The sequence below is a fragment of the Hypanus sabinus genome, chromosome 7, assembly GCF_030144855.1.
Source record: "Hypanus sabinus isolate sHypSab1 chromosome 7, sHypSab1.hap1, whole genome shotgun sequence".
Classification (NCBI taxonomy): Eukaryota; Metazoa; Chordata; class Chondrichthyes; order Myliobatiformes; family Dasyatidae; genus Hypanus; species Hypanus sabinus.
Genome location: NC_082712.1, coordinates 102925585 through 102951321, shown reverse-complemented (window position 1 = coordinate 102951321; position 25737 = coordinate 102925585). Strand labels below are relative to the sequence as shown.

Below are 25737 nucleotides of genomic sequence, written 5' to 3'. Positions count from 1 at the left end.
TCTTGAGGTAAACTGATAACAATGTGGAATAAAGCCACTGAAAAAGTGCAGTGCTGCAGTGCAGGTAAACAATAAAGTGCAAGATCATAATGAGGCAGATAACACCAAAATGCTGGAGGAACTCAGCAGGACAGACAGCAGCTATGGAGATAAATAGAGTCAACTATTCTTGCACTGTATTGATCATTGATGCACTGTGTTGGTCCCAAACACAATTCTCGCTGGAAGCATGACGACACACACGGATTGTTCCAAGCACATTTCTCGCACTGTATTAGTCATTGATGCAAATGACACATTTCAATGTACATGTGACAGAAACTAATCTTTCTCTTTAAGAGGAGAAATGGGGAAGCAAAAATGGAAGTGGATGGACAGTGGAGGAGAGGTGAGGTGACAGGGCTGTGTGGACAAACACACCACTGACAAGTGATGGACAAGAAAATCTGGTTTTAATCATAATTAATCTACAGACAGCATTGACAAAACAGTGATCGATTCAGACCCACTGGGACAGAGAGAGGTATGTAACGGAGAATTTCAGTCTTGTCCCAACATGGGTGTATTGCCCTGGTCCCTGATTAAGTGTGCCAATGTCATCACGCACTCTCACCCTCATACACATTGATACAGCTCCTCTCAACAGCAACTGCCCACTCTCCCCTGTAATGGAGAGGAACGCCCAAGAGGTGGGTTGTAGAAACAAGAACACCCACTTACGTACAAGCTCAAAAGCCCCCAACTTAGTGGTGAGCCTAGCTCCTGAAAGGTTAACTGGGGCACCAGTAAGTCAGGGTGTGGATTACCCCAATTAAACATTACCTGCCATTCTCACATGTCAGTCAGGGTCAGTGTGTGTACATGGGACCCATTCCCCAGTGAAGGTCAGTGTGTAGGATTGTATCATTGATTGAGATATGCCCCTGTCTCCAGGGCAGTGGTGTGTGTGTGCATGTGCGTGTGGGTGCGTGTGCGTGTGCGCGCGTGTGTGTGTGTGTGTGTGTGTGTGTGTGTGTGTGTGTGTGTGATTTTGGATCCAGTACCACTCCTCCTCGAGTTACTCGGCCTTCTTGACCTTCTCTGGGTGGATGCCCCAATAGTAGATGAGCTGGGCAGCAATTACCCCGTTGAAGAAGGATGAGACCACGTAGGTGAGGATCAGCAGCGAGTCCCCTGTCTCCTGTGGGGGAGGAAGTGGATTGGAATACGGTTTGTTATTGTCACAGGTACAATAAAACTCAGCAACACACACCAAAACTGCTGGAGGAACTCAGCAGGTCAGGGAGCACCTATGGAGGGGATAAAACAGTCGGCATTTTGGGCTGAGACCCTTCATTAGGACTAGATAAGGAGGGGTCTGAAGACAGAAATAGGGGGAGGGGAGGGGATGCTGGCAGGTTAGGAGGGAGGTGGTTGAGGGAGGAGTGATGTGAGAAGCTGGGAGGTGATAGGTGGAAGAGGTGACGGAATCTGATAGGAGAGAGGGAAGGAGGAGCAGACCCGAGGAAGGTGACAGCTGGACATGAGGGTGGGTGAGAGGGTAACCAGAATGAGGGAAAACAAAGGATGGGAGATGGAAAATAGAGGGGAGTGGTTACTTTCATGCTGCCATACCAAGCTGTGGTGCATCTGCTCTGCCTGTGGTTGCAAAAAAAAGCTCAGTCCATTACAGAAACCAGCCTCCCCACCATGGAATCTGTCTATACTTCCTACTGCAGCCAGCATAATCAAAATCCCCACCCCACCCTAGAACTTCATTCTTCTCCCCCTCCCTTTGGGCAGAAGATACAGAAGCCTGAAAGCTCGTAGCACCAGGCTCAAGGATAGCTTCTATTCCACTGGTACCAAACACTTGAACAGACAGCTTGTGCCATAAGATAAAACTTTATTATTGTCACACAAACCAAGGTACAGGAAGTACCTGTCTTGCAAATAGTTTCTACAGATCAAATCATTACACAGTCCATTGAGCTAGAATAAGTAAAACAATAGCAAAGCATAAGCCGATAACGCGTAGGGGCAGAATTAAGCTATTTATCCCATCGAGTCTGCTCTGCCATTTCATCATGGCTGATCCAATTCCCTCTCAACTCCATTCTCCTGCCTTCTCCCTACAATCTTTCATGCCCTAACTAATCAAGAAACCATCAACTCATCAACCTCCACCTTAAATACACAGATTCACCACTCTCTGGCTGAAGAAATTCCTCCTCATCTCCGCTCTAAATGGACGTCCATCTATTTTGAGGTCATGCCCACTGGTCTTAGACTCCCCAGCCGAAGGAAACATCCTCTTCGCATCTAGGCTTTTCAACATTCGAAGGGTTTCAATCTTCTAAATTCTAGTGAATTTAGAATTTGTAAATTCCAGAAGTTGTAGCGCTGTGGAGAAAGTGCAATGCAAGCTTATAACAAGGTGGATTATGAGGCTGAGAGTTCACAGAGGGGATGTGCTGAGCTCTATCTACAAATCAAACACGAGGAAATCTGCAGGTCTCACCAATCTATAAAAGGCCACACTAGGAGCACCGGACGCAGTATACCACACCAGCCTGTGATACTGCATCCGGTGCTCCCAGTGTGGCCTTTTATATATTGGTGAGACCCGAAGCAGACTGGGAGACCGTTTCACTGAACACCTACGCTCAGTCCACCAGAGAAAGCAGGATCTCCCAGTGGCCACACATTTTAATTCCGCGTCCCATTCCCATTCTGATATGTCTATCCATGGCCTCCTCGACTGTCAAGATGAAGCCACACTCAGGATGGAGGAACAACACCTTGTATACCGGCTGGGTAGCCTCCAAACTGATGGCATGAACATTGATTTCCCTAACTTCCGTTAATGTCCCTCCTCCCCTTCTTACCCCATCCCTGACATAATTAGTTGTTTGTTTTTTTCTCTCTCTCTGCCCATCACTCTACCTATTCTTCATCTCCCTCTGGTGCTCCCCTCCCCCTTTCTTTCTCCTGAGGCCTCCCGTCCCATGATCCTTTTCCTTCTCCAGCTCTGTATCACTTTCGCCAATCACCTTTCCAGCTCTTAGCTTCATCCCACCCCCTCCGGTCTTCTCCTATCATTTCACATTTCCCCCTCCCCCACTACTTTCAAATCTCTTAGTATCTTTCCTTTCAGTTAGTCCTGACGAAGGGTCTCGGCCCGAAACATCGACAGTGCTTCCCCCTATAGATGCTGCCTGGCCTGCTGCGTTCCAGAAGCATTTTGTGTGTGTATCTACAACTCCACAGTTCACTGCAGTCTTGGACAGAGCAGTCGACCATAGTGTAATGTGGGTTTCTTTACTGTGCACAAGTTCCAGAGATAAGTGTAGGGCCAGGAAGATGAAACCATCATGTCCCTGGGGAGAGAAAGTTTGGGTGAATTGGGATGGAAGCCTGGTGGAGGGTACAGAGCAGGATCGGGGGACTCATCAGTGGTTGGCAGTCAGGAATCAGGATTCTGGCCAGGGTCAGAGGTTGGGGTTCACCAGGGGTTGCAGGGTCCGGCCATGGCTGAGATCAGAAGTTGGACTTTCAGCCATGGTTGGGGTCAGGAGTCAGGCTCATGGATTAGGGGTTACTATTCAGCAATGTGCTCACTGACCTGTATGGAGGTGAAGATGCGGGCGAGGGAGCCAGCAAAGAGCAGGAACACAGTAATGGATGACAGTTGCCCCGTGTGCCCATTCCTGTAGTTGGTGATGATCTGGATCAACTGTGGGGACAGAGCAGAGATGTCAACATCAGAGTCGCTTGCCTGGGCAACTGGACCTTCACACTTCTCTTGCTGAGAATCCCCCCCCCCCACTGACTCACCCCAGAAACCCCATCTCCTTCTCCGGAAACAACCCTCATCCGATCACACACCAACATGGCAAAGTCGGTAGAGTCACTGCCTCACAGCCCGAGAGAGTGGGGTGTGATCGCAACCTCCTGTGCTGTCTGTGTGGAGTTTGCACGAGCTTCCCGTCACCATGTGGATCTCTGGTTCCATCTCACAACCCAATGACGTGCAGGGGCCATGATGCAGGTTAATCGTGTAGGTGAGGAGAAGGCTCTGCGGGAATTGATGGGGATGTGGCAAGCAAAGACGGTGTGACAGGGGACTGGTCATAGATTAAATGGGTTGAATGGCTTTCAGGTGGAATGTAGACGTTTAACATTGATTCCACCCACAGCTAGATACCTGATTAGACGTTCTCAAAATCCAGTTTAATAGCCCCCATTCTGACTGAGGGATCGTCACAATGGGAGCAGCGATACTGAGGTAAGGTCACACTGTGGGACAGTCAAACCGTGGGAGGAGTGATACTGAGGTAAGGTCACACTGTGGGACAGTCAAACCGTGGGAGGAGTGATACTGAGGGAGGTTCACACTATAGGGGTGGTGGTACTGAGGGAGGGTCACACCAGAGGAGGGTCACCCTGTGGGGGGGTGGTACTGAGGGAGGGTCGCACTGTAGGAGGAGTGCTACTGAGGGAGGGTCACACTGTGGGAGGGGTGATACTGAGATACTGAGGGAGGGTCACACTATGGGAGGGGTGGTACTGAGGAAGGGTAACACTGTGGGAGGGGTGATACTGAGGGAGGGTCACACTGTGGGAGGGGCTGGAATGAGGGAGAGTCACACTTTGGGAGGGGTGATACTGAGGGAGGGTCACATTGTGGGAGGGGTGGTACTGAATGATGGTCACACTGTGGTAGGGTGTTACTGAGAGAGGGTCACTGTGGGAGGGGCGGGAATGAGGGAGAGTCACACTTTGGGAGGGGTGATACTGAGGGAGGGTCACACTATGGAAGGGGTGGTACAGAGGGAGGGTCACACTGTGGGAGGGGTGGCACTGAGGGAGGGTCACACTATGGAAGGGGTGGTACTGAGGGAGGGTCACATTGTGGGAGGGGTGGTACTGAGGGAGTGTCACACTATGGAAGGAGTGGTACTGAGGAATGGTCACACTGTGGGAGGCGGTGACACTGAGGGAGGGTCACACTGTAGGACAGGTGGCACTAAGGGAGGGTCACACTGTGGGAGGGCTGGTACTGAGGGAGGGTCACAGTGGGAGGGATGGTACTGAGGGAAGGTCACAATGTGGGAGGGGTGGTACTGTGGGAGGGTCACCCTGTGTGAGGGGCAACACTGAGAGAGGGTCACACCAGAGTAGGGTCACCCTGAGGGTGGGTGGTACTGATGGAGGGTCGCACTGCGGAAGGGGTGGTACCGAGGGAGTGTCACACAGTGGGAGGGATGGTACTGAGGGAGGGTCACAGTGTGGGAGGGGTGGTACTGAGGGAGGGTCACACTTCGGGAGGGGCGGTACTGAGGGTCATACCATGTGAGGGGTGGTACTGAAGGAAGGTCACTGTGGGAGGGGTGGTACAGAGGGGGGGTCACGCTGTGTGTGATCTGAGGGAGAGTCACACTGTGGGTGGGGTGATTGTGAGGGAGGGTCACACTGTGGGAGGGGTGATACTGAGATACTGAGGGAGGGTCACACTATGGGAGGGGTGGTACTAAGGGGGGTCACACTGTGGGTGGGGTGATCTGAGGGAGTGTCACACAGGGAGGGGTGATACTGAGGGAGGGTAACACTGTGGGAGGGGTGATACTGAGGGAGGGTCACACTGTGGGAGGGGCTGGAATGAATAAGAGTCACACTTTGGGAGGGGTGATACTGAGGGAGGGTCACATTGTGGGAGGGGTTGTACTGAATGATGGTCACACTGTGGTAGGGTGTTACTGAGAGAGGGTCACTGTGGGAGGGGCGGGAATGAGGGAGAGTCACACTTTGGGAGGGGTGATACTGAGGGAGGGTCACACTATGGAAGGGGTGGTACAGAGGGAGGGTCACACTGTGGGAGGGGTGGCACTGAGGGAGGGTCACACTATGGAAGGGGTGGTACTGAGGGAGGGTCACATTGTGGGAGGGGTGGTACTGAGGGAGTGTCACACTATGGAAGGAGTGGTACTGAGGAATGGTCACACTGTGGGAGGCGGTGACACTGAGGGAGGGTCACACTGTAGGACAGGTGGCACTAAGGGAGGGTCACACTGTGGGAGGGCTGGTACTGAGGGAGGGTCACAGTGGGAGGGATGGTACTGAGGGAGGGTCACAATGTGGGAGGGGTGGTACTGTGGGAGGGTCACCCTGTGTGAGGGGCAACACTGAGAGAGGGTCACAAAAGAGTAGGGTCACCCTGAGGGTGGGTGGTACTGATGGAGGGTCGCACTGCGGAAGGGGTGGTACCGAGGGAGTGTCACACAGTGGGAGGGATGGTACTGAGGGAGGGTCACAGTGTGGGAGGGGTGGTACTGAGGGAGGGTCACACTTCGGGAGGGGCGGTACTGAGGGTCATACCATGTGAGGGGTGGTACTGAAGGAGGGTCACTGTGGGAGGGGTGGTACAGAGGGGGGGTCACGCTGTGTGTGATTGTGAGGGAGGGTCACACTGTGGGAGGGGTGATACTGAGATACTGAGGGAGGGTCACACTATGGGAGGGGTGGTACTAAGGGGGTCACACTGTGGGTGGGGTGATCTGAGGGAGTGTCACACAGGGAGGGGTGATACTGAGGGAGGGTAACACTGTGGGAGGGGTGATACTGAGGGAGGGTCACACTGTGGGAGGGGCTGGAATGAGGGAGAGTCACACTTTGGGAGGGGTGATACTGAGGGAGGGTCACATTGTGGGAGGGGTTGTACTGAATGATGGTCACACTGTGGTAGGGTGTTACTGAGAGAGGGTCACTGTGGGAGGGGTGGGAATGAGGGAGAGTCACACTTTGGGAGGGGTGATACTGAGGGAGGGTCACACTATGGAAGGGGTGGTACTGAGGAATGGTCACACTGTGGGAGGGGGTGACACTGAGGGAGGGTCACACTGTAGGACGGGTGGTACTGAGGGAGGGTCACACTGTGGTAGGGGTGCTACTGAGGGAGGGTCACACAGTGGGAGGGATGGTACTGAGTGAGGGTCACAATGTGGGAGGGGTGGTACTGAGGGAGGGTCACAATGTGGGAGGGGTGGTACTGAATGATGGTCACACTGTGGTAGGGGTGCTACTGAGGGAGGGTCACACAGTGGGAGGGATGGTACTGAGTGAGGGTCACAATGTGGGAGGGGTGGTACTGAGGGAGGGTCACCCTGTGTGAGGGGCAACACTGAGAGAGGGTCACACCAGAGTAGGGTCACCCTGTGGATGGGTGGTACTGAGGGAGGGTCACATTGTGGGAGGGGTGGTACTGAGGGAGGGTCACACTATGGAAGGAGTGGTACTGAGGAATGGTCACACTGTGGGAGGGGGTGACACTGAGGGAGGGTCACACTGTAGGACAGGTGGCACTAAGGGAGGGTCACACTGTGGGAGGGGTGGTACTGAGGGAGGGTCACACAGTGGGAGGGATGGTACTGAGGGAGGGTCACAATGTGGGAGGGGTGGTACTGTGGGAGGGTCACCCTGTGTGAGGGGCAACACTGAGAGAGGGTCACACCAGAGTAGGGTCACCCTGAGGGTGGGTGGTACTGATGGAGGGTCGCACTGCGGAAGGGGTGGTACCGAGGGAGGGTCACACAGTGGGAGGGATGGTACTGAGGGAGGGTCACAGTGTGGGAGGGGTGGTACTGAGGGAGGGTCGCACTGCGGAAGGGGTGGTACCGAGGGAGGGTCACACAGTGGGAGGGATGGTACTGAGGGAGGGTCACAGTGTAGGACAGGTGGCACTAAGGGAGGGTCACACTGTGGGAGGGGTGGTACTGAGGGAGGGTCACCCTGTGTGAGGGGCAACACTGAGAGAGGGTCACACCAGAGTAGGGTCACCCTGTGGATGGGTGGTACTGAGGGAGGGTCACATTGTGGGAGGGGTGGTACTGAGGGAGGGTCACACTATGGAAGGAGTGGTACTGAGGAATGGTCACACTGTGGGAGGGGGTGACACTGAGGGAGGGTCACACTGTAGGACAGGTGGCACTAAGGGAGGGTCACACTGTGGGAGGGATGGTACTGAGGGAGGGTCACAATGTGGGAGGGGTGGTACTGTGGGAGGGTCACCCTGTGTGAGGGGCAACACTGAGAGAGGGTCACACCAGAGTAGGGTCACCCTGAGGGTGGGTGGTACTGATGGAGGGTCGCACTGCGGAAGGGGTGGTACCGAGGGAGGGTCACACAGTGGGAGGGATGGTACTGAGGGAGGGTCACAGTGTGGGAGGGGTGGTACTGAGGGAGGGTCGCACTGCGGAAGGGGTGGTACCGAGGGAGGGTCACACAGTGGGAGGGATGGTACTGAGGGAGGGTCACAGTGTGGGAGGGGTGGTACTGAGGGAGGGTCACACTTCGGGAGGGGGTGACACTGAGGAAGGGTCACACTGTAGGACGGGTGGTACTGAGGGAGGGTCACACTGTGGGAGGGGTGGTACTGAATGATGGTCACACTGTGGTAGGGGTGCTACAGATGGAGGGTCGCACTGCGGAAGGGGTGGTACCGAGGGAGGGTCACAATGTGGGAGGGGTGATACTGAGGGAGGGTCACCCTGTGGGAGGGATGGTACTGAGGGAGGGTCGCACTGCAGGAGGGGTGCTACTGAGGGAGGGTCGCACTGCGGGAGGTGTGGTACCGAGGGAGGGTCGCAATATGGGGTGATACTGAGGGAGGGTCACACTGTGGGAGGGGCTGGAATGAGGGAGAGTCACACTTTGGGAGGGGTGTTACTGAGAGAGGGTCACTGTGGGAGGGGTGGGAATGAGGGAGAGTCACACTTTGGGAGGGGTGGTACTGAGGGAGGGTCACACTATGGAAGGGGTGGTACTGAGGGAGGGTCACACTATGGAAGGGGTGGTACTGAGGGAGGGTCACACTATGGAAGGGGTGGTACTGAGGAATGGTCACACTGTGGGAGGGGGTGACACTGAGGGAGGGTCACACTGTAGGACGGGTGGTACTGAGGGAGGGTCACAATGTGGGAGGGGTGGTACTGAATGATGGTCACACTGTGGTAGGGGTGCTACTGAGGGAGGGTCACACAGTGGGAGGGATGGTACTGAGGGAGGGTCACCCTGTGGATGGGTGGTACTGAGGGAGGGTCACACTGCGGGAGGTGTGGTACCGAGGGAGGGTCGCAATGTGGGAAGGGTGGTACTGAGGGAGGGTCACCCTGTGGGAGGGGTGATAATGAGGGAGGGTCACACTGTGGGAGGGGTGATACTGAGGAAGGGTCACACTGTAGGAGGGGTGACACTGAGGGAGGGTCACACTGTGGGAGGAGTGGTACTGAGGGAAGGTCACACTGTGGGAGGGGTCGTACTGAGGGAGGGTTTGTGGGAGGTGCGGGACTGAGGGAGAGTCACACTGTGGGAGGGGTGATACTGAGGGAGGGTCACACTGTGGGAGGGTTTGTACTGAGGGGGGGTCACACTGTGGGAGGGGTGATAATGAGGTTGGGTCACACAGTTGGAGGGGCAACACTGAGAGAGTGTCACACCACGGGATGGTCACACTGTGGGAGGGGTGATACTGAGGGAGTGTCACACTATGGGAGGGGCGGTACTGTGGGAGGGTCACACTGTGGGAGGGGTGGTATTGAGTGAGGGTCACACTGTGGGAGGGGCGGGAATGAGGGAGAGTCACACTTTGGGAGGGGTGATACTAAGGGAGAGTCACACTGAGGGGTAATACTGAGGGAGGGTCACACTGTGGGGGGGTGTTACTGGCGAAGTTCACACTGTAGGAGGGGTGTCACTGAGGGAGGGTCACACTGGAAGGGGTAGTACTGAGGGAGGGTCACACTGGGAGGAGCGGGACTGAGGGAGAGTCACACTGTGGGAGGGGTGATACTGAGGGAGGGTCACACTGTGGGAGGGGTGGTACTGAGGGAGGGTCACACTGTGGGAAGGGTTGTACTGAGGGGGGGTCACACTATGGGAGTGGCAGTACTGACGGATGGTCACACAGTGGGAGGGGCAACACTGAGAGAGGTTCACACCACGGGAGGGTCACACTGTGGGGGGGTGCTACTGAGGGAGAATCAAACTGAGGGAGGGGTGATAATGAGGGAGGGTCACACAGTTGAGGGGCAACACTGAGAGAGTGTCACACCACGGGATGGTCACAGTGTGGGAGGGGTGGGACTGAGGGAGAGTTACACTGTGGGAGGGGTGATACTGAGGGAGTTTCACACTATTGGAGGGGCGGTACTGTGGGAGGGTCACACAGTGGGAGGGGTGGTACAGAGAGGGTCACACTGTGGGAGGGGCGGTACTGAGGGAGGGTCACACTATGGGAGGGGTGGTACTGAGGTATGGTCACATTGTGGGAGTGGTGATACTGAGGGAGGGTCACACTATGGGAGGGGCAGTACTGTGGGAGGGTCACACAGTGGGAGGGGTGGTACTGAGAGAGGGTCAGTGTGGGAGGGGTGGTATTGAGGTATGGTCGCATTGTGGGAGTGGTGATACTGAGGGAAGGTCACACTGTGGGAGGGGCAGTACCAAGGGAGGGTCACACTGTGGGAGGGGTGGTACTGAGGGAGGGTCACTGTGGGAAGGGTGGTACTGAGGTATGGTCACATTGTGGGAGTGGTGATACAGGGAGGGTCACACTGTGGGAGGGGTGGTACTGAGGGAGGGTCACACTATGGAAGGGGTGGTACTGAGGAATGGTCACACTGTGGGAGGGGGTGACACTGAGGGAGGGTCGCACTGTAGGACGGGTGGTACTGAGGGAGGGTCACACTGTGGTAGGGGTGCTACTGAGGGAGGGTCACACAGTGGGAGGGATGGTACTGAGTGAGGGTCACAATGTGGGAGGGGTGGTACTGAGGGAGGGTCACAATGTGGGAGGGGTGGTACTGAATGATGGTCACACTGTGGTAGGGGTGCTACTGAGGGAGGGTCACACAGTGGGAGGGATGGTACTGAGTGAGGGTCACAATGTGGGAGGGGTGGTACTGAGGGAGGGTCACCCTGTGTGAGGGGCAACACTGAGAGAGGGTCACACCAGAGTAGGGTCACCCTGTGGATGGGTGGTACTGAGGGAGGGTCACATTGTGGGAGGGGTGGTACTGAGGGAGGGTCACACTATGGAAGGAGTGGTACTGAGGAATGGTCACACTGTGGGAGGGGGTGACACTGAGGGAGGGTCACACTGTAGGACAGGTGGCACTAAGGGAGGGTCACACTGTGGGAGGGGTGGTACTGAGGGAGGGTCACACAGTGGGAGGGATGGTACTGAGGGAGGGTCACAATGTGGGAGGGGTGGTACTGTGGGAGGGTCACCCTGTGTGAGGGGCAACACTGAGAGAGGGTCACACCAGAGTAGGGTCACCCTGAGGGTGGGTGGTACTGATGGAGGGTCGCACTGCGGAAGGGGTGGTACCGAGGGAGGGTCACACAGTGGGAGGGATGGTACTGAGGGAGGGTCACAGTGTGGGAGGGGTGGTACTGAGGGAGGGTCGCACTGCGGAAGGGGTGGTACCGAGGGAGGGTCACACAGTGGGAGGGATGGTACTGAGGGAGGGTCACAGTGTAGGACAGGTGGCACTAAGGGAGGGTCACACTGTGGGAGGGGTGGTACTGAGGGAGGGTCACCCTGTGTGAGGGGCAACACTGAGAGAGGGTCACACCAGAGTAGGGTCACCCTGTGGATGGGTGGTACTGAGGGAGGGTCACATTGTGGGAGGGGTGGTACTGAGGGAGGGTCACACTATGGAAGGAGTGGTACTGAGGAATGGTCACACTGTGGGAGGGGGTGACACTGAGGGAGGGTCACACTGTAGGACAGGTGGCACTAAGGGAGGGTCACACTGTGGGAGGGGTGGTACTGAGGGAGGGTCACACAGTGGGAGGGATGGTACTGAGGGAGGGTCACAATGTGGGAGGGGTGGTACTGTGGGAGGGTCACCCTGTGTGAGGGGCAACACTGAGAGAGGGTCACACCAGAGTAGGGTCACCCTGAGGGTGGGTGGTACTGATGGGGGGTCGCACTGCGGAAGGGGTGGTACCGAGGGAGGGTCACACAGTGGGAGGGATGGTACTGAGGGAGGGTCACAGTGTGGGAGGGGTGGTACTGAGGGAGGGTCGCACTGCAGAAGGGGTGGTACCGAGGGAGGGTCACACAGTGGGAGGGATGGTACTGAGGGAGGGTCACAGTGTGGGAGGGGTGGTACTGAGGGAGGGTCACACTTCGGGAGGGGGTGACACTGAGGAAGGGTCACACTGTAGGACGGGTGGTACTGAGGGAGGGTCACACTGTGGGAGGGGTGGTACTGAATGATGGTCACACTGTGGTAGGGGTGCTACAGATGGAGGGTCGCACTGCGGAAGGGGTGGTACCGAGGGAGGGTCACAATGTGGGAGGGGTGATACTGAGGGAGGGTCACCCTGTGGGAGGGATGGTACTGAGGGAGGGTCGCACTGCAGGAGGGGTGCTACTGAGGGAGGGTCGCACTGCGGGAGGTGTGGTACCGAGGGAGGGTCGCAATATGGGGTGATACTGAGGGAGGGTCACACTGTGGGAGGGGCTGGAATGAGGGAGAGTCACACTTTGGGAGGGGTGTTACTGAGAGAGGGTCACTGTGGGAGTGGTGGGAATGAGGGAGAGTCACACTTTGGGAGGGGTGGTACTGAGGGAGGGTCACACTATGGAAGGGGTGGTACTGAGGGAGGGTCACACTATGGAAGGGGTGGTACTGAGGGAGGGTCACACTATGGAAGGGGTGGTACTGAGGAATGGTCACACTGGGAGGGGGTGACACTGAGGGAGGGTCACACTGTAGGATGGGTGGTACTGAGGGAGGGTCACAATGTGGGAGGGGTGGTACTGAATGATGGTCACACTGTGGTAGGGGTGCTACTGAGGGAGGGTCACACAGTGGGAGGGATGGTACTGAGGGAGGGTCACCCTGTGGATGGGTGGTACTGAGGGAGGGTCACACTGCGGGAGGTGTGGTACCGAGGGAGGGTCGCAATGTGGGAAGGGTGGTACTGAGGGAGGGTCACCCTGTGGGAGGGGTGATAATGAGGGAGGGTCACACTGTGGGAGGGGTGATACTGAGGAAGGGTCACACTGTAGGAGGGGTGACACTGAGGGAGGGTCACACTGTGGGAGGAGTGGTACTGAGGGAAGGTCACACTGTGGGAGGGGTCGTACTGAGGGAGGGTTTGTGGGAGGTGCGGGTCTGAGGGAGAGTCACACTGTGGGAGGGGTGATACTGAGGGAGGGTCACACTGTGGGAGGGTTTGTACTGAGGGGGGGTCACACTGTGGGAGGGGTGATAATGAGGTTGGGTCACACAGTTGGAGGGGCAACACTGAGAGAGTGTCACACCACGGGATGGTCACACTGTGGGAGGGGTGATACTGAGGGAGTGTCACACTATGGGAGGGGCGGTACTGTGGGAGGGTCACACTGTGGGAGGGGTGGTATTGAGTGAGGGTCACACTGTGGGAGGGGCGGGAATGAGGGAGAGTCACACTTTGGGAGGGGTGATACTAAGGGAGAGTCACACTGAGGGGTAATACTGAGGGAGGGTCACACTGTGGGGGGGTGTTACTGGCGAAGTTCACACTGTAGGAGGGGTGTCACTGAGGGAGGGTCACACTGGAAGGGGTAGTACTGAGGGAGGGTCACACTGGGAGGAGCGGGACTGAGGGAGAGTCACACTGTGGGAGGGGTGATACTGAGGGAGGGTCACACTGTGGGAGGGGTGGTACTGAGGGAGGGTCACACTGTGGGAAGGGTTGTACTGAGGGGGGGTCACACTATGGGAGTGGCAGTACTGACGGATGGTCACACAGTGGGAGGGGCAACACTGAGAGAGGTTCACACCACGGGAGGGTCACACTGTGGGGGGGTGCTACTGAGGGAGAATCAAACTGAGGGAGGGGTGATAATGAGGGAGGGTCACACAGTTGAGGGGCAACACTGAGAGAGTGTCACACCACGGGATGGTCACAGTGTGGGAGGGGTGGGACTGAGGGAGAGTTACACTGTGGGAGGGGTGATACTGAGGGAGTTTCACACTATTGGAGGGGCGGTACTGTGGGAGGGTCACACAGTGGGAGGGGTGGTACAGAGAGGGTCACACTGTGGGAGGGGCGGTACTGAGGGAGGGTCACACTATGGGAGGGGTGGTACTGAGGTATGGTCACATTGTGGGAGTGGTGATACTGAGGGAGGGTCACACTATGGGAGGGGCAGTACTGTGGGAGGGTCACACAGTGGGAGGGGTGGTACTGAGAGAGGGTCAGTGTGGGAGGGGTGGTATTGAGGTATGGTCGCATTGTGGGAGTGGTGATACTGAGGGAAGGTCACACTGTGGGAGGGGCAGTACCAAGGGAGGGTCACACTGTGGGAGGGGTGGTACTGAGGGAGGGTCACTGTGGGAAGGGTGGTACTGAGGTATGGTCACATTGTGGGAGTGGTGATACAGGGAGGGTCACACTGTGGGAGGGGTGGTACTGAGGGAGGGTCACCCTGTGGGAGGGGTGATACTGAGAGAGGGTCACACCACGGGATGGTCACTGTGGGAGGGGTGATACTGAGGGAGAGTTACACTGTGGGAGGGGCGGTACTGTGGGAGGGTCACACTGTGGGAGGGTGGTATTGAGTGAGGGTCACACTGTGGGAGGGGCGGGAATGAGGGAGAGTCACACTTTGGGAGGGGTGATACTAAGGGAGAGTCACACTGAGGGGTAATACTGAGGGAGGGTCACACTGTGGGAGGGGTGATACTGGCGAAGTTCACACTGTAGGAGGGGTGTCACTGAGGGAAGGTCACACTGGAAGGGGTAGTACTGAGGGACAGTCACACTGTGGGAGGGGTTGTACTGAGGGAGAGTCACACTGTGGGAGGGGTGATACTGAGAGAGGGTCACACTGTGGGAGGGGTTGTACTGAGGGAGAGTCACACTGTGGGAGGGGTGATACTGAGAGAGGGTCACACTGTGGGAGGGGTGATACTGAGAGAGGGTCACACTGTGGGTGGGGTTGTACTGAGGGAGAGTCACACTGTGGGAGGGGTGGTACTAAGGGAGAGTCATACTGTGGGAGGGGTGATACTGAGAGAGGGTCACACTGTGGGAGGTGTTGTACTGAGGGAGAGTCACACTGTGGGAGGGGTTGTACTGAGAGAGAGTCACACTGTGGGAGGGGTGATACTGAGAGAGGGTCACACTGTGGGAGGGGTTGTACTGAGGGAGAGTCACACTGTGGGAGGGGTGGTACTAAGGGAGAGTCATACTGTCATAGCAGCTGGTGCTGCAGGAAGTTCACACAGTGGGAGGAGCGACACTAACAGAGGGTCAAACCCTGCATGTTCCTCACCCGGCTGACGATGACAGCAGGCATGTTGAGGGCCTGGAGGAAGGCCACAGCCACCAGTGGGGTGATAGATGACAGCAGGAGCCCGAGCAGAAGAGAGTAAATGAGCAAAAATATCGTGCCTGTTGGAGAGGGAGCAAAGAGAGATCAAACAATCCCTTTACCGAGGCTGCAGCTCCCCGGCCAACACAAACCCTTGGCCCACAACCACCCCCTCTCTCACCACCTTCAACACACAAGCTGTTGCCCCACACAGTCACTGAGAATGTCTACAAAGACCTTAACAATCAGCAAACTGTTACAAGTTCACATTAACCAGCACACCATCCCTCTCTCATTCCCAACCCAGTCAGTCAGTCAGGTCTCTGTATCCCTGGATGAGACCACACTGGGAAGAAGAGTGCACAAAGCTCTCAGTTCATTGACATTCAGATCTTACCTCTACAAGCTCAGAGCCTGCATCGTATGGGATAAGGGGAGAGGGAGGTGAGCTGAGCTTTAAAATGGTGAAAGTTCCACAAGTGAGGGAACCAGTGGGAGGTTTGTTTTAATTGTTGAGGTAATAGATAGAACAAAGACAATGTCTGTGACTGGGGTCAGGAGCTGTAGTTGATGCTGAAGAGATATTCCCTTCCGCATCTCTTCCCCAACACGTTATCTCACCTTCCCACTTCTGACGCAGGTCCACAACCTGAAAAGTTATCTCAGTTTAACTTTCCACAGACGCTGCCTGACCTGCTGAGTGTTTTAGATCACAGGACATTGAATAGTATGGCACAGTATAGGCCCTTCAGCCCACGATTTCATGCCGTCCGTTTAACCTACTCTAAAATCAATCTAATCCTTCCTTCCCACATAGCGCTTCATTTTCTTGTCATCCTTGTGTCTCTCTGAGTTTCTTGTATGTCCCTAATATATTTTCCTCTACCACCACCCTAGCAATGTGATCCACACACCCACCACTCTCTAGGTAAACATCCCCCCCCCCTATACTTTCTGCCAATCTCCTTAAAATTACATCTTCTCTATTTCTGCCCTGGAAAAGGTCTCTAGCTATTCACTCGAACTAGGCCTCTTATCGTTTCATACACGTCTATCAGTCTATCAAGTCACCTCTCATCCTCCCCCTCCTTCACGCCAAAGAGAAAAGCCCTAGTTTGTCTTATTATTCCTGATAAGACAAATTGTTTCTCCTTGTTCTAGATCAGTGCTCTGATCTATATGAACAGTAGGCACAAGTTTTTCCACTGTATCTTGTCACATGTGGCAATAATAAACCAACACTGCTACCCATTCCAAAACCTGGATTGTTTTCTCTGGCTGTGGGGAACCAGACAGAGGTTTAAAAAATAATAGTGCTTCTATCCCACTGCTATCAGACTCTTGTCTGATAAGACGGACTCTTGGCCTCACAATCTACCTTGTTATGATTCTGACATTTTAATCGTTCAGCTGCACTGCACTTTCTCTGTGGCTGTTACACTTGATGACTTGATGACTCAGGGAGATAGTCACTCCTAGGAGTCAGGAGACAGGTAGGTGGGTGACTGTCAGGAGAGGGAAGGGGAATAGACAGGAAGAGCATTAAGCCCATATTGTAAAAGGGATGGATGGTTTGGAGTTTGTAAAATGTGTGCAGGGTAGTTTCTTTGCAGCAATACATAGAGGTACCAACTAGAGAAGGGGCAGTGTTGGATCTTCTGTTAGGGAATGAAACAGGTCAGGTGACGGAGGTATGTGTTGAGGAGCACTTCAGGTCCAGTGATCACAATGCCATTAGTTTCAATATAATTATGGAGAAAGATAGGACTGGACCCAGGGTTGAGATTTTTGATTGGAGAAAGGCTAACTTTGAGGCGATGCGAAAGGATTTAGAAGGAGTGGATTGGAACAATTTGTTTTATGGAAAGAATGTAATAGAGAAATGGAGGTCATTTAAAGGTGAAATTTTGAGGATACAGAATTTTATGTTCCTGTTAGGTTGAAAGGAAAGGTTAAAAGTTTGAGGGAGCCATGGTTTTCAAGGGATATTGGAAACTTGGTTAGGAAAAAGATTTTTATGTACAATAAATATAGGCAGCATGGAGTAAATCAGGTGCTCGAGGAATATAAATAATGTAAGAAGAATCTTAAGAAAGAAATTAGAAAAGCTAAAAGAAGATATGAGGTTGCTTTGGCAATTAAGGTGAAAATAAATCCAAAGGGTTTCTACAGTTATATTAATAGCAAAAGGATAGTGAGGGATAAAATTGATCCCTTAGAGAATCAGAGTGGACAGCTATGTGTGGAGCCGAAAGACATGGGGGAGATTCTGAACAATTTCTTTTCTTCAGTATTCACCAAGGAGAAGGATATTGAATTGTGTAAGGTAACGGAAACAAGTTGGGAAGTTACAGAAACTATGATGATTAAAGAGGAGGAAGTACTGGCACTTTTAAAGAATATAAAAGTGGATAAATCTCCGGGTCCTGACAGAATATTCCCTAGGACCTTGAGGGAAGTTGGTGTAGAAATAGCAGGGGCTCTGACAGAAATATTTCAAATGTCATTAGAAACGGGGATGGTGCTGGAGGATTGGCGTATTGCTCATGTGGCTCCATTGTTTAAAAAGGGTTCTAAGAGTAAACCTAGCAATTATAGGCCTGTCAGTTTGACGTCAGTGGTGGGTAAATTAATGGAAAGTATTCTTAGAGATGGTATATATAATTATCTGGATAGACAGGGTCTGATTAGGATTTGTGCATGGAAGGTCATGTTTGACAAATTTTATTGAATTTTTTGAAGAGGTTACGAGGAAAGTTGACGAGGGTAAAGCAGTGGATGTTGTCTATATGGACTTCAGTAAGGCCTTTGACAAGGTTCTGCACGGAAGGTTAGTTAGGAAGGTTCAATCATTCGGTGTTAATATTGAAGTAGTAAAATGGATTCAACAGTGTCTGGATGGGAGATGCCAGAGAGTAGTGGTGGATAACTGTTTGTCAGGTTGGAGGCCGGTGACTAGTGGTGTGCCTCAGGAATCTGTACTGGGTCCAATGTTGTTTGTCATTTACATTAAAGATCTGGATGATGGGGTGGTAAATTGTATTAGTAAGTATGCAGATGATACTAAGGTAGGTGGCGTTGTGGATAATGAAGTAGGTTTTCAAAGTTTGCAGAGAGATTTAGGCCAGTTAGAAGAGTGGGCTGAATGATGGCAGATGGAGTTTAATGCTGATAAGTGTGAGATGCTAAATTTTGGTAGGAATAATCCAAGTAGGACATACATGGTAAATGGTAGGGCATTGAAGAATGCAGTAGAACAGAGTGATCTAGGAATAATGGTAAACACGAGGAAATCTGCAGATGCTGGAAATTCAAGCAACACACACAAAATGCTGGTGGAACGCAGCAGGCCAGGCAGCATCTATAGGTAGAAGTGCTGTCGACGTTTTGGGTCAAGACCCTTCGTCAGGACTAACTGAAAGGAAAGATAGTAAGAGATTTGAAAGTAGGAGGGGGAGGGGAAAATGCGAAATGATAGGAGAAGGAGGGGGTGGGGTGAAGCTGAGAGCTGGACAGGTGATTGGCAAAAGGGATACAGAGCTAGAGAAGGGAAAGGATCATGGGATGGGAGGCCTAGGCAGAAAGAAAGGGGGAGGGGAGCACCAGTGGGAGATGGAGAACAGGCAGAGTGAAGGGCAGAGAAAGAAAAAAGAAAAACTAAATATATCAGGGATGGGGTAAGAAGGGGAGGGGCATTAACGGAAGTTAGAGAAGTCAATGTTCATGCCATCAGGTTGGAGGCTACCCAGCTGGTATATAAGGTGACCATCAGGTTGGAGCGCAAACATGAGGAAATCTACAGATGCTGGAAATTCAAACAACACACAGAAAATGCTGGTGGAACACAGCAGGCCAGGCAGCATCTATAAGGAGAAGCACTGTTGATGTTTCAGGCCGAGACCTGACAAAGGGTCCAGCATTTTGTGTGTGTTATCAGGTTGGAGGCTACCCAGCCGGTATATAAGTATACCGGCTGGGTAGCCTCCAACCTGATGGCATGAACATTGACTTCTCTAACTTCCGTTAATGCCCCTCCTCCCCTTCTTACCCCATCCCTGATATATTTATTTTTCTTTTTTCTTTCTCTGCCCTTCACTCTGCCTCTTCTCCATCTCCCTCTGGTGCTCCCCTTCCCCTTTCTTTCTCCCTAGGCCTCCTGTCCCATGATCCTTTCCCTTCTCTAGCTCTGTATCCCTTTTGCCAATCACCTTTCTGGCTCTTAGCTTCATCCCAGCCCCTCCCGTCTTCTCCTATCATTTCACATTTTCCCCTCCCCCACTACTTTCAAATCTCTTACTATCTTTTCTTTCAGTTAGACCTGACGAAGGGTCTCGACCTGAAACATCGACACCGCTTCTCCCTATAGATGCTGCCTGGCCTGCTGCGTTCCACCAGCATTTTGTGTGTGGTGTAGGAATATTGGTGCGTAGTTCCCTGAAGGTGGAATCTCATGTGGATAGGGTGGTGAAGAAAGCTTTTGGTATGTTGGCCTTTATAAATCAGAGCATTGAGTATAGGAGTTGGGATGTAATATTAAAATTGTGCAAGGCATTGGTAAGGCCGAATTTGGAGTATTGTGTACAGTTCTGGTCACTGAATTATAGGAAAGATATCAACAAAATAGAGAGAGTACAGAGAAGATTTACTAGAATGTTACCTGCGTTTCAGCACCTAAGTTACAGGGAAAGGTTGAACAATTTAGGTCTTTATTCTTTGGAGCGTAGAAGGTTGAGGGGGTCTTGTTGATAGAGGTATTTAAAATTATGAGGGGGATAGATAGATTTGACATGGATAGGCTTTTTCCATTGAGATTCAAGCAAGAGGACAAGAGTTGAGACTTAGGAGGCAAAAGTTTAAGGGTAACATAGGGCGGAATTTCTTTACTCAGAGAGTGGTAGCTGTGTGGAATGAGCTTCCAGTAGAAGTGGTAGAGGCAGGTTCGGTATTGTCATTTAAAGCAAAATTGGATAGGTATATGGACAGGAAAGGAATGGAGGGTTATGGGCTGAGTGCAGGTCGGTGGGACTAGGTGAGAGTAAGCGTTCGGCACAGACTAGAAGGGCCGAGATGGCCTGTTTCCATGCTGTAATTGTTATATGATTCTGCATTGTCATTGCTTTTCCTTGTTCTACCCCAGCACACTGTGTAGTGATCTGATCTGTGTGAACAGTGTGCATGACAAGTTTTTCACTGTATCATGGTGTATCTGACAATAATAGACCAATTCCGATACCAGTTCTGACAGGAAACTCACTTCAAAGGTGATGCTCTCCACAGGGCCTGCCTGACTAACCAAACCTACTAAACATTTTCTGTTTTTCACAACAGTTCAGTATGAACAGTTTGGTGGAATTTCATTTAATTCAGTTCTCCCTGTCCCATTTTCTGGCCTCAGCTTTCCACCCTGTGTTTTCACCATCCCCTCTTCCTTTTCTATCTCTGAAGCCCAGCGATAGATCCTGAGCCCAGGTCTCAGCTGTGGTCCCGACACCCTCACCCTACTGAATTCTGGGTGACAGTGACGAGGACCTCTTCTCTATAGCCCATCTTTTGGGCCGAGTCTATTGTTCCTCTTTCACTTGAGCCACCTGAACCTTCTCTCTGGTCTTTTCCGGATGGAACATCAACTGATGTCAACTGATGTTCTTGGAATGAAAGGGTTAACAATGTGAAGCAATTAATTGCTCTGGAGCTTAGAAGAATGCAGGCAGTGGGGGAAAGTGGAAGGCAACCTCACTGAAACCAAGAGAATATTGAAAAGCTTATAGAGAGTGAAGGACCAGAAGGCACAGGCGCAGAGTAGAAGGATGTCCCTTTAGAACAGAAATGAGGAGGAATTTCTTTAGCCGGAGTGTGGTGAAGTTGTAGAATTCTCTTCTACAGACAGCTGTGAGGTTGATAGATTCTTGATTAGAAATGGTGAACAGGGAGAAGGATAATAAATCGGCAGGCTGAATGGCTTAATTCTCCTAATTTTGTTTTTATGTCTTATGGTCTTAGACCTTGATTTCTGCACACCACCCCTTCACACATTCTAACCTTTCCCAGTCTGATAATGGATTACAGCACAGGGCCAGGGTTTATGCACTATGTTAGGAAGGATCAAGGTGTAGGATATTTTCTAAATGGGGAGAGAATTGGTGCAAAGGGACTTTGGAATCCTCATGAAGGATTCATGCAAGGTTAACTTGTAGGTTGAGTTGGTAAAAATTAAAGATTAGTGTAATTTGTCACATGTACATCGAAGCATAGTGTGAAATAAGTCACTTTCATCAACATCCAACACAGCCTGAGGATGTGCTGGGGACAGCCCAGAGGTTTCACCACGCTTCCGGTGTCAACTTAGCATGTCCACAACTTCCTACCCATGTTTTTTGGAATGTGGGAGGAAATCAGAGTACCCAGAGGAAACACATGTGGTCATGGGGTGAACATATAAACTCCCTACAGCAGTGGGAATTGAACCCAGATCGACATTGTTACCAATGTAAAGTATTACACTAACTACTAGTAACTTTTTTTTAGCGTGTTGCACCAGTCAGCCAGCCATTCTTGACTGGTGCATGGCGTCAGGATTGGTCTCCTTTCAGATCAACCGGGTCACGATATGAAAGTTCCTGACTCGACCCTTGTATTTTTTACAAGGCTGAATGGCTAGCTCAACGCTCAACCCAGCACAGATAGAAAGCGAGCTTGGGGGTGGCCCAATTTGGATTCGAACTCGGGAGTCCAGCAGTGATGCCTCTATGCCTCCAGCCTGCCTATCACTAGAAACTGTGTTGGTAGTAAAGACTGCTATCTTATTAATATTATTATTAAAATTATTATCTTATTAATACAATATTAACATTCATTTGCAAACAAGAGAAAATCTGCAGATGCTGGAAATCCAAGCAACACACGCAAAATGCAGGAGGAACTCCGCAAGCCAGGCAGCATCTATAGAAAAGAGTCCGGGTGAAAGGTCTCAGCCTGAAACATCAACTGTTTACCCTCTTTGCATAGATGCTGCCTGGCTTGCTGAGTTCCTCCTGCATTTTGCATATGGAATATTGAAAGTAATTTTGGGCCCTGTATTCTAGGAAAGATGTGCTGGCCCAGGAAAGGGTGCAGAGGGGATTCACAATAATGCCAGGATGAAAGGCTTCACATATGCAAAAGTGCTTGATGTCTCTGGATCTGTATTTGATGGAGTTCAGAAGGATGAGGGAGAGGATCTCATTAAAATCTAATGAATGCTGAAAGCTCTGGCTGGATAGACTGGATATGGAGATGATCAATAGGAGAGTCCAATAGGACCAGAGGGCACAGCCTCAGAATAGAGGGATGTCTCTTCAGAATTGAAATGAGGGGGGAATTTCTTTAGCCAGAAGATGATGAATTGATGGACTTCATTGCCACAGATAGCTGTGGAGGCCAAGTCATACAATGCCTTTAAGGCAGAGTTTGATCTTTATTGGTGGGGTGGGGGTGAGGATTACAGGGAGAATGCCATCTTCCTCACTCCCCTTCCCTCCCTATCTCCATCCTCTTCCTCTCCCTCCATCATCTCCATTCTCCTCAGTCCCCTCCCTCCGTCATCTCCATTCTCCTCACTCCTCTCTCCCTTTTATCCATCATCCTCATTTCCCCTCACTCTCCCAGCTTCAAGCTCTCTCCCTCCCTCCATCTCCATACACCCCTCCCTCCATCCCTCCCTCATATCCATCCTGCTGACTCTACTCCCTCATTTCAACCCTCCTCACTCCCCTCTCTCCCCATCTCCATCCCTCCCTCTAGATCCTCATCCGCTCCCTCCCTCATCTCCATTCTTCTCACCCCCTCTCTCCACAAACGCCATCCTCCTCACTCCCCTCCCTCATCTCCATCCTCCTCATTCCCCTCCCTCTCTCATCTTCACGCCCCTCCCTATCTCCATCCTCCTCACTCTACTCGCTCCCTCATCACCAGCTTTCTTCCTCACATCTCCTTTTAAAAGGGGAACTTTCAAAGATAAAACTTAGCTTTATTTGTCACATGTATATCAAAACATACAGTGAAGTGAGTCACACACAAAATGCTGGAGGAGTTCAGCACCTCAGGACCTGCTGAAGGGTCTCAGTTCGAAACATCGACTGTACTCTTTTCCACAAACGTTGCCTGATTTGCTGAATTCCTCCAGCATTTTGCGTGTGTTGCTTAGATTTCCAGCTTCTGCAGATTTTCTCTTGTTTGTGAAATGAGCATGTCACTGTCACGTGCATCTTTGGGATGCAGGAGTAAACTGCAGCAGCCGGAAGAATCCCGCACGGTCACAGGAAGAACATACAAATTCCTTAAAGGCAGCAGTGGCTCACTGGTGCTGTACCCTGAAAGAGAGCAGATGGCCATGACTGGACATGGGCTCACAGGGCATAATGACCTAGGGGCAACTGTACTGAAATGCCAACAAACTGATATAATCATGAAAAAGACACATCAGCAGCTCTACTTCATTAGGAGCTTGAAGAAATTGATATGTCACCAAAGGCTCTCAAACTTCTACAGATGTACGAAAGAGAACACTCCTACTTGTTGTTACACAGCCTATTATGGAGGTTCCAATGTACAGGGTTGCAAGAGGCTACAGAGCCTGTAAACTCAGCCAGCTCCACTAAGGGCACTAACCTCCCCACCATCGAGGATAGCTTCAAAGGGTGGTGCCTCACAAAGGTGGCGTCCATTGTTAAGGACTTTAACCATCCAGGACAAGACCTCTTCTCATTACTACCATCAAGGAGGGGCTTCTTCCCATCTGCCATCATATTTCTGAACGGTCCATGAACACACCAAATGCTGGAGTGAACTCAGCAGGTCAGGCAGTCTTGATGAAGAGTGTCGGCCTGAAATGTCGAGTCTTTACTCCTTTCCATAGATGCTGCCTGACCTGCTGAGTTGCCTATTATCCACTTTTTGCATTACATTTATCTGTAACTTTATATCTTTGCATTGTGCTGCTGCAAATATCATTTCATGTTCCATTAAACAGTGATAATAAATTTAGTCCTAATTCTCAGTCCAGGATGCTTGACCCTGTGATGTCCCAGAGCACCATTTGTGACGAGCTTCTAGAATCAGAATCAGAATCAAAATCAGGTTTATTATCACTGGTATGAGACATGAAATTTGTTAACTTAGCAGCAGCAGTTCAATGCTGAAGAGAAGAAAAAATAATCTAGAAGAGAAAAAAATTAATAAAACAATAATAATGAAATAAGTAAATTGATTACAGTATACGTATATTGAATATTTAAAAACGTGCAAAAATCAGAAATACTGTATATTTTAAAAAGTCAGGTAGTATCCAAGGGTTCAATGTCCATTCAGAAAATGGATGGCAGAGGGGAAGGCGCTGTTCCTGAATCGCTGAGTGTGTGCCTTCAGGTTTCTGTATCCCCTACCTGATGGTAACTGTGAGAAATGGGCATGCCCTGGGTGCTGGGGGTCCTTAATAATGGGACGCTGCCTTTCTGAGACATCGCTCCTTGAAGATGTCCTGGGTACTAGAAGAGCAAACAAGTGATTCCCCAAAGCAACAGTACCTTGATATGTCCGGCCAGCGTAGTACTGAATCAGGAAACCAATGGTCAGGGTCTGTAACATAAGGAACAGCGCCTCACCCCACGAGCTGTGACAGGAGGGGAGGGGAGAGGAGTGAGGAGTGGGAAGGGGGGGAGAGGGAGGGGGAGGGGGGTGGAGGGGGAGAGGGAGAGGGAAGAGGGGTTGGAGTGGGAGACGGAGAGGGAGGAAGGGGAGGGGAAAGGGAGGAGGGGACAGAGGGATGGGGGGAGAGAGAGGGAGGAGGGGAGGAGGAGGGAGAGGGGTGGAGGGGAGGAAAGGTGGAGAGAATGGAGAGAAATGAGAAGGAATTTCTTCAGCCAGAGAATCAGAATCAGGTTTATTATCACCGGCATGTGACATGAAATTTGTTAACTTGGCAGCAGCAGTACAATGGAATACATAATCTAGCAGAGAGAAAAAATAAAATATATAATAAAACAATTACGTTCATTGAATAGATTAAAAAACATGCAAAAAGTGAGGTAGTGTCCAAAGATTCAATGTCTATTTAGGAATCGGATGGCAGAGGGGAAGAAGCCAAATCTGTGGAAATCATTGCCACAGATGGCTGTGGAAGCCAAGTCATTTGGTATATTTAAAAAAGAGACTGACAGTTTCTTGATTAGTAAGGGCATCAAAAGCTGGAGGATGGCCTGATTGAATGATGGTGCAGAGTTGATGAACTGAATGGTCTTAAGTCTGCTCCTATCTCTTACTTTTTAAACAGCTTTCTGTTGGAGGGATCATACCATAAGACACGGGAGTGTATGTGAAACAACAAAAGTCACAACATATTCCTGTGATAT

General features: G+C 51.6%; 1 protein-coding gene across 1 annotated transcript in view; it reads right to left on the bottom strand.

The window, feature by feature from the left end:
- Positions 1 to 433: 433 nt before the first annotated feature.
- mpdu1b (mannose-P-dolichol utilization defect 1b) overlaps positions 434 to 25737 on the bottom strand; it is a 65969-nt gene continuing 40665 nt past the window's right edge. The window contains exons 4-7 of the mRNA XM_059975326.1: positions 24913 to 24998; positions 15314 to 15432; positions 3605 to 3715; positions 434 to 1180 (exon numbers count right to left, since the gene is read on the bottom strand). Of these exons, the coding sequence (XP_059831309.1) occupies positions 1058 to 1180; positions 3605 to 3715; positions 15314 to 15432; positions 24913 to 24998 (439 nt within the window). The 3' untranslated portion in view covers positions 434 to 1057. The remainder of the gene's footprint in view (positions 1181 to 3604; positions 3716 to 15313; positions 15433 to 24912; positions 24999 to 25737) is intronic.